The sequence below is a fragment of the Acanthisitta chloris genome, unplaced genomic scaffold (genome assembly GCF_000695815.1).
Source record: "Acanthisitta chloris isolate BGI_N310 unplaced genomic scaffold, ASM69581v1 scaffold4167, whole genome shotgun sequence".
Classification (NCBI taxonomy): Eukaryota; Metazoa; Chordata; class Aves; order Passeriformes; family Acanthisittidae; genus Acanthisitta; species Acanthisitta chloris.
The window spans coordinates 1-11,753 of NW_008680754.1; the positions used below are offsets into that span (position 1 = coordinate 1).

The window sequence follows — 11,753 nt, forward strand, 5'->3', positions numbered from 1 at the left end:
TATGAGCCCCATTCTGGAAATACAAATGTGGGAATATATTCAGGTCACAGCAGGTAAGAATGCAGAATTTATCATCCCTGGCAGCCTCTAGCAGAGGCAGATATCCCACAGCTCTGCAAGAGCCCTGCCCACAGGGGCAGAGCATTGCCCTCTCCTGCCTTCTGCCCAGATCAGAGCCCAGCAGACCAGGGGAGCTGATTCCCAGGAGGGTCAGTGCCTACACTGGGGCACTCAGGAGCTCAGGATGGGATCACACACCTGGTCAGCACAGAACACTGGGCTGCCCTGGCCCTGGGCAGATCCAAAGGAGTGGAAAAGTGAGTCCACAAAAATCTGTTCCAACAGGGAAAACCTGCTTCTCTTTTCCAAGGAGCATCAATGGCACCAGAAACCATCAGGGGAATGGATGCATCATGCCAGTGCTGTGAAGCAGAGAGTGACTGTGCTGTCCTTTGGAGAAGTACAGGAATATACACACATTCATTACCCAAAAATAACAAAAGAGAAAAGAACTGAAATAAAGCAAAGCTCTCTCTCCCTCTGGACTTGTATTTCATAACTGTGAAGAGGGTCAGGAAGCTGAACCAGAGAAAATGTGTTTTCAAGTGATTCCCTCTTCTGGCGTGAAATTTCCCAACATACAGGGAGACACTGCTGAGGCTGGCTGTGGCCAGAGGAAAACAAACACCACAGAGGCACAAACACCACTTTGATGACTGTGGGACAGGTCCTTTTTTGCTCCTCTGTCTGATCAGGTCAGTGGGCAGTGTTCATATGGATGATGCCCTTCACCTGCTTCCCACCAAGCACCAGAGCACTGCATTGAGGGGAAAGGAAGGGCCAGTCCTTCCCACAGCTGTAACAGCCCCAGGCACACAGCTAAACCACTTCAGGTGCAAAAGGGGCTGCTGGGCCCTGAGGAGGGTCTCTTCCAGCACTGCTCACTGCTTTTTCACAGCAGTGCTCAGCCCTGATGCTGCACACACTGCAGCGATGCAGAGGTGCTCACAGAGCAGGAGGCTGCTTGCCCTAATTAGCAGCCTCCAATCTGCTTCCCATCACTACAAGCTGCAGGGAGAGGGAGAGCATTCCCTGCAGGGGTGAACTCTGCACACCAAGGTAGGAGAAAATGAATCACCCCACTTTCTACCTCTCTCCTTGCTGCTCCCAGAGCAGCACTTCTGCTGCAGCAGCTTTGCTCTACCTCTCCAGCAGCACCTGAGTGTTGTTGCTGTGAGCACAGAGCACAAGCTGCTGGGGTCCACCCAGAGCTGCCTCAACCCTGGAGCCCCAGTTTGAGCCACACTGCTTTGAAAAAACACCTTGTTGTGGCTCAGAACTCAACACAGACTATCAGCAGTGCTCCCACAAACAGTGTCCCTGGGCACAACTCTGCAAGCAGCTGCTGAACAGTCACTACTGTGGGGAGGAAGAAAACATCTCCAGAGCACAAAAGCACTAGATTTACCCTTCCCCTCCTCAGTGTTGGCTCCCCCCTCCTCCAGGCATGCTGCAGGCTGTGAGCTGCAGCACTCACTGACATGCAGACAACCCAAACACAGAGACACCCCCTGGATTTGGGAGGTACCACATGTGCTGCCTCTGACCCCCAAATTTAACACTAAGCAAGCAGCTAAGATCACCACAGCTTCTGTTTCACACCCACCTGCCCTGCTGCCCTCCCAGCCTTACCAGCTTGGTTTTGTCCATAGCTGCCAGCACTGCAGCGTTGAGGGTTTCCAGGGCAGAAAGCACATTCCTGTATTCTCCAAGATAGGCTGAGAAATAATCTGAAGCAGAAGAGAAGATCATGGTGAGTTCCTGGGCACCTCCATCTCTGCCTGTCCTATCCCTGCTCCACACACACAGCTCAGAGCTGCAGGGAGGCACTCACCTCCCTTTCCAGAGTCATACTCCCACCTGGACTGACATGAAGTGTCCATCCCTATCCCCAGGGGTAAAATCACAGAATCATAGCATGGTTTCAGTTGCAAGGGACCTTATAGATCATCTAGTTCCAACCTCTCACCCCCACCTCACCCACCCCCTGCCATGGGCAGGGACACCTTCCACTAGCCCAGGTTGCTCCAAGCCCCATCCAACCTGGCCTGGAACACTCCCAGGGATGGGGCAGCCACAGGGGTGCTCTGGGCAACCTGTGCCAGTGCTTCAACACCCTCACAGGGGAGAATTTCTCCCTAATGTCTAATCTAAAACAGCTCTTTTTTAGTTTAAAGCCATTTCTCCTCATCCTATCACTACATGCCCTTATAAAAAGTCTCTCTCCAGGTTTCTTGTAGGCTCCTCAGGTACTGAAAGTCCACCATTTGGTCACCCCAAAGCCTTCTCCTCTTCAGGCTGAGCAATCCCAATTCTCTCAGCCTGTTCTCATAGGAGAGGTGCTCTATTCCTCTAATAATCTTGGTGTCTCCTCTGGACTTGCTCCATCAGGTCCATGTTTTTTCTCTGCTGGGAACCTCAGAGCTGGATGCAGCACTTCAGTTGGTGTCTCACCCATAAGCTTTCCATCTGTTCATAAAATGTTCCATTCCCTTGGGAAAAGCACAGATGCCCTCTGTGCTGGGACTGTTTATGCCACCTGACTGCCCAGTCCTGATGCACCCAGCCCCTGCACAGACCCTCAGGAGACAAATCCCTCCAGGGCAGGAATATCATCCAACTTACCACATAACTTCTCTGTGTCCACATTGCTGCAAAAAAAAACAGAAAAACAAGCTCTTGTTAGACAGTGGGGCTGGTTTGGGAGGAACACTTGTGGGGAGCAGAGCCTTGAGAGCTTGTCTTGAGCTCCCAATGGATTTACTGCTTGTTCCATGTACTTTCAGAAGCTGCATCAGAAAAATCAGAAGCTGCACAAGCTCAGAACCAGCAGCTCAGGGGCCATGCCCAGCCCCTGCAGCACCCAGGCAGGGCTGCAGAGCAACTCCTCTGCTTCAGGGGCTGAAGGAGCAAGCAAAGCTGCTCCACCATCTCCCAGTGCCCAAGTATGCTGGGAAGGTGTCTGTGACAGCAGGATGGAGGTGTCCTACACCCCTGGGCTGGCCAGATGTGTTGGTAGCCCCATTTCTGAGCCCTGGAGCTGATTCTTCAACCCAACCTTTTCCCCCAAAGGTGGGAAGCATCCAGCAAGAGTTCCCTCTTCCTTGATCTCAGCCCAGATCCTCCCTCAGGATTATCCCGTGGCACCACTCCCCCTCCTCTTCCATCTGCCCATGAGTGTCCCCAGCTGCTCCTCATTTCCCTGCCTCCAGAGCTCAGGTGATGCAGGTCTGAGCCTCCAAGCTCACAGGGTAGGGCTGGATGACTTCACAGCTCACAACACCAATTGTTCCTGCCAGGAAGGCCATTAAAACAGGGATTTGGGTCCAAAAACCTGGAGGCAGGAGCTATCCCCCACCCCTTCACACTAATAAAGAACACTGCACTGCAGACTCCAGGCTGGCATCCCTGCAGGGCTTGGGCAGGTCTCTCCAGGGGCTAATAAAGGTGCAGCTGAGGTGGAGAGGGAGGAGGAAGTGTTTCTAAACAGCCACAGGTTTTTAGGGTGGGATGTGAAGCAGAACTGAGGGTTTGCTTGTGTAACAACCACCTCCAGAGGCAGGGGAAAGGAGGTTTTCCCTAATAGATCCCCTGGGGGGGATTAGAGTGAAATGACACTGTTTATGTGTTTGTGTATCTATACATGGCAGGTTTATTTTAGAACTCTTTGGCTGCAATGGAAAGGAGCTTTTGAGCTGTTTTGGTGATTATCTATAGAAATGTGGCAATATAAAACTATAAAACCAACACTTAGGAAAATTTATATAAGGGAAAGAAAGAAAGAGAAAGGGTAAGAATAGACAGTGGAGAGGAAAGCTATCACCACCCCTGGATCCAGCAACAAGACGTGATTTTTGCCATTTAGATGTCCTTGATCCATTAAGGGTGGGGGAAACTCACACCAACAAAAAATTCAATGGGTTAATATACCTTCAGGTTCAGGTGGGAACACCCAGGGACATCCCTGGGAGGGAAGTTTTACATGGTGTGATGCAACACTATGTATCATGCAGAGTCCTCTTGGTGAAAGGCCCCAGAAATGAGTCGGGGGGCACTTCAGGGGTCTGCAATGGTTTATGATCTCTTCCAAGCCATGACAGATGTTTCTCATGCCAGTGTGGTGGAGTCAGTTGTCCTTTATCAGAACGGGTTGAATACCTTCAGCTAGAATACCTTCAGTCCTAGTGTCAGTGTCCTGATACCTCCCCCGGGGGTGGGGGAAGTTCTTTTTCTGTACCTGAGCCAGCTGTGTAAGAGAGGCAATTGGCATGATAAAAAGCATTATCCTACATCCCAGAATCAGCTTCTTACTGGCTTTTTCCCTTGACTGGCTCAAAAATACAACTAGTCCCTAAACAAAGGTTGGTTTGATGCTGTCACCTTCCTGCTATGGGTGCACATCCCCCCTGGGCTGGTCAGAGGGTTCCTCAGCACATCCAAAGTTCTCCTCCCCTGGGCTGGGGAGTGCAAACTTAGCAAATCAGCCTGATGCTTTTGCAAATGGCCAATTGTTTGAATCATTGACATTTAAGATTTCAGTCTCATGATGCTGTTGGACCAACTCAGGTGGCCAGAGCCATGTGGGGAGAGCTGCTCCCAATGCCCAGCATCACCCAGAGCCTGCAGGGATATGCCCCAGGATATCACTTATTCAAATCAGCCTCTGCTCAAGGCATTCTGCTGCCTCAAATTCCCCTAAATGATTATAACTGGTTTTAATCCTGATTGGGAAAGTGGATGAGAACACCAAAGAGAATTTTAAAGTGGTTTTTTACGTGTTTAAGTGCTGTCATACATGGAGGAACTAGTGATACCTGGAGTTTGCCAAGCTCCAACCACAAGGACAGTCACAGTGCTGCTGCCCAGGAGATGTCAAACCACAGCCACATCACCCTGTCCCCCCTCACACACTGCTCACAGGGCAAAGGGGCAAAACCACCCCAAGGTAGAATTAAAGGAGAGTGTGTGAAGTATCCAAAATGCCACGTGAGGAACAGGTGAAATAATTCAAGCAAAATCTTCCTAAAGCTTTTCCTCAGACATCAAAGGCTGTTCCTGTCTCTCCCTTTCTTCTGGGCTTCCACTTAATGTACTTGAATAATAGGCAGTGCTTCAAAGCATGAGATGCTTTGGTGCGAGGCATGGCAGAGCAGGGGCAGTGGCACTGCAGACCTGCTCAGCTAACTGCTCCAGGTGCCTCTGCAGGCAGCAGAGAGGGGCAGAGTGAGGCTGTGATTCAGCTCAGCTGTTTTAACCGTGCAGGAGCTGTTTTAGGCAGGGCTCTGTGACTGACCTGGCACTGCAAGCCGTTTTGAAAGTGGATTAAAACACCAGCATTTCTCTTGAGACTCAATACAGATAAATCAGCAAAATCAGAGCCCCTTCTTCTACTCACTCCACTCCATCAAACTTTGCTGATCCCATCTCTGAGCAGCTCCATGCAGCCCATGCCAGCTGTGCTAGGCACAGTGACTGGGGTTTGAAGCACCAATTTATACTGGAAAAATGCTTTGCTCTTTCTAAATTTTTCCACTTATTCCTGAAAGCTGCCTGGAGCCTGCAGAGCTGCTGCAGTGCTGCAAGAGCCTTGGCACTGCTGCATCCACAGCACTGCTTGTTAGACCCATGTCCCAGAGTTACAACTGCAGCCACTGGTGCCAAACCCAGAGAAGGGTAAAAATCACCAAAGAGGAGATATGGACATGAGACAACAAAATACCCAGTGAAACACCTCATGCACACATTTCCCACCTGTCCCCAGTGAGGACCTGGGGCTGGGACTGGTTTCCCCAGGAAGAAAGAGCCACCAGAAGCCACTGCCCAGTTGCCACCTCAGCTCCAGCAAGGCGTAACAAGGAGCTGTGATCAACACACTTCCTGTGACTTCTAAGGAGAGGCCAGAGGTTATGAATAACTCTTTCTAGCTAGTCTGTTTGCTGCTTAAAAATAATCATTAACTTAGCAATCACTAAACCACTGAACAGTTAAACACTGAACCAATCAACAAGATCTTGTGGCAAAAATCAGCCCTCGGAGTTGTCCAGGAGAAGATCTGCTCCCTTCCCTTCCCAATGCAGCCTGCTCCATCAACACTCTTACCTGGGCATCTCTTCTCACATTCCACACCCTGCAGCAGCCCCAGGAGCAGAGTCAGGGGCAGGACTGAGTACAACAAGCAAATCCCAGGACTGATGGTGCCATTTGCATGCTACCAGAGATGATTCACCCCAGAGACCAGGAGGAGCTCATGCAAAGAACCTGCACATCAAATCCTGACCCATTTTGCAGGGCTGCACGGGGCAGAAGGCTTTTCTCTGCTCCTCTCTGCCATCCCCTCCCACTCCAAGAGAAGAGCCATCCTCTGCCTCCAAAGCACTCATCCTGAGCCTCTCCACATTTCCCATAGCTGTATTTTGACTGTGCTCAAACCACTGATTAACTGTAATTAAGCTTGAACTGATGATGAAGGATCTTGTCATCATTATGCTGTTGGGATTTTGTCGGGATGTGCCTGGAATTTATGCAAGAAAACAGCAATCAACTGCTGAACAGCAGACAGGAGGGTTTTTATTTTCATCATTTAGTGTGTTGGGAACCTCCACTGCCATCACGGATCTGGTTTCAGTGACAAGGAGTGTTCCAGTCACTCTCCATCACTCCGAGACTGGCAGACTCTGAGGCTCTGAGTAAAGGGAGGGGAATGAAGCTCACTCAAATCGTTTCTCCCACAGAACCACAGCCCTGAGCCTATTTCCACTGGTACATCTGAAAAGCCACCACGTCAGCACCCCCACCTCTTTCACATGTGGCTCAAGGTCAGAGGCTCTGGGCAGTCTTTACCCAATTCCTGACCACTCTCATGGAAAGGAGGATTTGCCAGACCTTGTTTTTCCCAATTTCCCTGACAGATGCAGGACAGAAAGACATGTGGGACACACATACTTCCCTGGGCAGGTTTCCCAGTGCCCTGCAAAGAGCAGCAGGCGTGCAACCTCTGCCACATTACAACGTGCAGTCCAAAGCCCTTTGTAAGCCCTTTAGCTCCATTAAGTTGTCCTGGTGAGACCTTGGGATTTGCTGTTATCCCATCCTGCTGGGCTGCAGATGGACACACAGAGCAAACCACACAGTGCATCCCTCCGGATGCTCCTGCAGCTATGGAGCTCTCTCATCCCTTCAAAAACATTAGTCTCTTCTCCCCCAGATGTTTCAGGGGATGAAAATGCACTTTTCCAGGAAGATGAACCTTTGTGTGCCAGTAGCAGAGCTGGTGTGGAGCCTCCTGACAAGCTAAACAAAACTGTGGTCCTACCTGTTGTACCAACTGCTGTCAAGAGTGGAATTTGTTACAACATCATCTTTAAAATGTCAAAAAATTAGAGCAAGGGGATAGACTAAGCCAAAAAATGGTACAATTTTCAGAAATGCAGAGCAAAAAAGCTTCATGCAGAAATGTGAAATCTGAAGTGAACTCAACAGAGGAGCACAGGCCACAGTGTCCCACCTGGGCATGAGGTAGGTGAGAGGAGAGTGTGGTGCTGTGGGCTCCTGCAAGGAGAACAAGTAATGTGGGAGACTCTGAAATGCTCATCTTCCCAGATGTCAGCTTTAGAACCAGCTTTGGGAGTGGGTTCACAGTGATGGATCTGGGATGTGTCTGGGCAGTGTTCTGTTACCTGGACATGGAGAGTGCCTGGACATGGGTATAAAGATCAGTTACTGTCTCTCCTCAGGTCAGGCTGGCACTGACAAGGAAACTTCCGGGCTAGACCTGACAAACACAGCACTAAATCCACCCTCTGGACTCAGGGTGAAACTTTCCCATCATCACAAAAGGTGATGCAAGAAGCACACCAGATATGTTTGCAGAGTTTGTAGCTGCCTTCCAGCTTTCCAATACTTTGAGCATTACCTCAAGTAATAACTCCTGAATTTGGAAGCAAATTTCAGTTAAATCTCAAAAATACTAAGTTCATGCAAGTGCAAGCCAACCCTGGAGGAGAGGGGCTGTCCAACCCCCCATCACAGGCACAGCAGGTCACCAGCACAGCCCTTACACCACACCAGAGGCTGCACAAAGAGCAGCACACCCCAAAACTGGTGTCTCCTATATTTACTGGAAGCAGGAATTTGGAACCAGCTCTGTCTGAGGGTCCCTTCTGCTCTTGACAGCAGAAAGAGAACAAAGCCCCAACGGTCATGCCCTGCTAATAGATGTCACCAGCTCGATGCTGCAACTGCCACGTTGTCATAGCTACCGCACCATCCTTAGGGGAATGAGCTACAGAGAGCTCAGCTGCAGCCACGGCTCTCTGAGGCAGCCTGATCACACAGGGCCCTTCTGTCAGGCCCATTTAGCAGCTCCAGACAGATGGAATAAGCCTCACCTGAAAGCAATTGAAAGTGAGGAGATCTTCCCTCTTCACTTATGGGCTCAGCTAAAACTCCTTGTTTGCTGCACCCTACTTTTTCCAGTGGGATTGTATGGGGATGCCCCAAAGTGGAGCAAGAGGAAAGGAATATTTGCAGAGGAAATTTGCCTTATTCCTGGCATCACAGCCCAAAGAGACAGAGGTATTTTCAGGAGACACCTCCTGCTGCCCACATCCACAAGCCCAAGCAGCAGGACTGCAGCAAGGGGCAGCCAGGCTTCAGAGATCAGGGCTGCCCACACCAGCCCACTTCTCTGCCCCGTCACTACAGTGGGAGCACCAACTAAACTCATCACTCCAACACCATCAGGAGTCCATCATCCCACTGCCCCAGTCCTGGGAGGATGATGTGGGAACTGCTGGGTCTCTACTGTTGGTGGTTTGGTGACATTTGGTAGCTGGTAGCATCTCAGTGTGCCACGAACCACTGGCCTGGCTCTCTGCAAAGCCGTGGAACAGCATGTGCAGCTAAGGCTGCCCTGAATTTCCTCTCCCTGGCAGGGTCCTGCTCAGACTCTGCCCTGGCCAAGGGTGTCAGAGGTGCAGGAGATGCTTCCCTAGGTGCCAGGGAAGTGGCACGAGCCAGAGCTGAGCCTGCTGCCTGAGACCAGGAGGAAGCTGCAGCCTCTTCTCCCCCAGCAGCACCCAATGTTTGACAGACCCTAGACATGCCATACACCAATGCCCAGTTTCTCCCAGTGCCACAACACACTCATTCCCAGCAGCTGGCAGGGCAGAAGGACTCCAGCAAGGGCACACTGAGATCCTAAAGGCTGGGATGGGAACCTCACCGAGCCCAACAGACTCCTCTGGATAGCACCACTCAAGAGGAGACCAGGGCTAAACACAGTTCCTTCTCCTGTTCTTTGGGGCCTCTTTTCGCAAAAATTGGCTGGCCTAAATTCCCTGTTCCATGCTCCAGGCCCAGTTCTGGTGGAAAGCAGCTCTTACATAAGTGAAAAGCATTTCCCTGTGTCAGCAGTGGCAAAGTCTGTGACTTTGCACAGTCAGTGCCTTGTCCTCACACCACCATACACTCCTGCAGACACACAGCCTGCTCCATGAGCTGAGTATTTCTGGAATACATTTTTCAGATTAAAATAATGTCCTTTTAAATGGTTTCTTGTTTTATGGAACTCCAGGAGATCTGATGACTGTTCCCAAAATGTCTGACTCCTCTCGGCACCAAAGCTCAGAGTTAGTGTTCAATGGGCTTTAACATCTAAGTGTTGCAAGAGGTGGGCTTATCTCACCCTGACTATTTATCACACCCACCCCCAAATGTCCTCCATCTACACTCAAGCAGTTTTATATCCTCCTTCGTCTCCCCTGTGCCACCACCACGGTACTTACTCTGAATGACGCCTGTCAATGCCACTGAACAACTCCCACAGCTCCTCTGAGCTCAGGATCCCATCAGCAAAATAGTTCTTAAACTCCTCAAATGACAGCTTCCCATCATCTGCATTTAAATAAAAGGGAAGAATAATTATATATCTGCAGAAAGCAGCATCCAGGCCCTGGTGATCCTCCCAGCAGCCTCTGCCGGGAGCGTGGGACGGCTGGGCGTGTTGTGCATGATAATAAGAGCAGATATCTCCGTGAAAGCATGTCCCACCATCCCATCACAACCCCAGGAGTGCTGGCAGGCAGGGCCACTGCTGCTGGAATTTCAGGGGGGAATTGTAGCCCCTTCCCAAAGACCCCACTGCAGTGGTTTCAGATTGCAGACACTCTGTTAGATGACTGGCCAAGGACAGAGTCCATCACAAACAGCACAGTGAGGAGGGCATTAGGTTTTTATAGAAGGAAAATACCTCAATTGACTCAAGAGCTTTGTCCTTCCTCTCTGTGGAGGACTTTGGCTCCTGGGCTGCATTTTAATCTGCAACAAAAGCATCTCCTGGAGCCTCCAAGCTACCAGGAAGGAGAAGAGCCCAAGAGAGGGTGGGAAAACTCAGGGGAACGACTTGTAATTTTGAACCTCTTGGCACATGAGTTCTGGATTAAAAAACAGGTAGCAGAGCCTAACTCCCAAATTCCAGAGGCTCCAGGAGCACCCAGAAACAGGGTCACCCAATAAGGGGTACCTATAAAATCCTGGACTGGGCACAGAGACTGAATCAATGCTGCAACGGATGGAAGAGAAGCCTGATGGCCCCTGAGCCTGGGCTGCTTCACTGTCCCTTCTCTCTGCCAGGGGAGAGATTGTGTGCCTGTAGGCAGGAGAAGGGCTTGGTAGGGTCTCTTTCCTGCATTATGCATGGATGCTGAACAGTGGGAACCCACTCCCCACTGCTTGCCCTTATCCTCACTCTTCCAGCCAAACCTCCCAGTGGGAAGGAGCCACACTGCTTCACCCAGCCCTGGGCAGGGAGGGGGAGGCAGCAGCAGGGACAAAGCACTCACCATTCTTGTCGGCTCGCCGGAAAATCTGCAAGAGAAAATACAACAGGGTTCAGCGCGGCAGCAGGGAGAGAAGGGCAACATCCAGCACCATGGAAAACTATCTCCTGGAACTCAGGAAGCCGTGGAGAAGTCTCTGCTGCCAGGACTTCACAGGCTGCACTGGGAAATTCCCCTTTGCAAATTATTAAACCCATTTCTTGCCTCTCCTGCACAGAGCCCTCGGCACAGCTGCTGTGGCCGAGCGAGCCCAGCACTCACAGCAACAACCTTTTAGGGAACACAGAGGGAGGTGAAGCTGAAAGGGCTTTGTTACACCCTTGTGATGGCAAGTGTTTAATTTTTCAGGCCCTATAAATGAAAGAACATCAAGTACAAAACCATACGGAAGCACTTTGTGCCTCACCACTGACGCTCCAGCCACCTGCACCAAGGAGTATCTCCTGCCCCATGCTTTGTAATCACCCCTCACAACAGTCCTTCCTGCACCTCGATGTGCACACATGCTGTAATTAATAATTAATACAGTAATTAATCTGTAACTAATTCTGCCAGAGAGCACAGCTGGAGAGCTGCTCCAGTTCAGGGTCTCAGTGCAGGTTCCCAACCATGAGGCTTCTGCCCATGCCCCAGGAGAAAGCTGAGGCTGCTCATCCCTGCTGGGATCTGCTTCACCAATAATTATCAGAAGGTCTGGGGCCGACTCTGATGTGGAACAGCATTATTTCCAAAGGCTGGGAATGTCTTCCCACACCACACAGTTTGAGGTTTTGACCAGCACATCCTAGCAGAGCCAATGACTGAAAGTTGTGTGTGGCAACTCTTTCATTTATATCACTCTGCACGTCTGAAGAA

General features: G+C 50.6%; 1 protein-coding gene across 1 annotated transcript in view; it reads right to left on the minus strand.

Annotated features, from left to right (window-relative positions):
• Positions 1 to 1,692: 1,692 nt before the first annotated feature.
• The window catches only part of LOC103805172 (N-terminal EF-hand calcium-binding protein 3-like), a gene marked incomplete at both ends in the record, with an annotated part of 13,754 nt that continues 3,693 nt past the window's right edge, over positions 1,693 to 11,753 (minus strand). Inside the window, 4 exons of the mRNA XM_009077807.1 lie at positions 1,693 to 1,790; positions 2,686 to 2,711; positions 9,846 to 9,954; positions 10,902 to 10,926. Coding sequence (XP_009076055.1) covers positions 1,693 to 1,790; positions 2,686 to 2,711; positions 9,846 to 9,954; positions 10,902 to 10,926 — 258 coding nt within the window. The remainder of the gene's footprint in view (positions 1,791 to 2,685; positions 2,712 to 9,845; positions 9,955 to 10,901; positions 10,927 to 11,753) is intronic.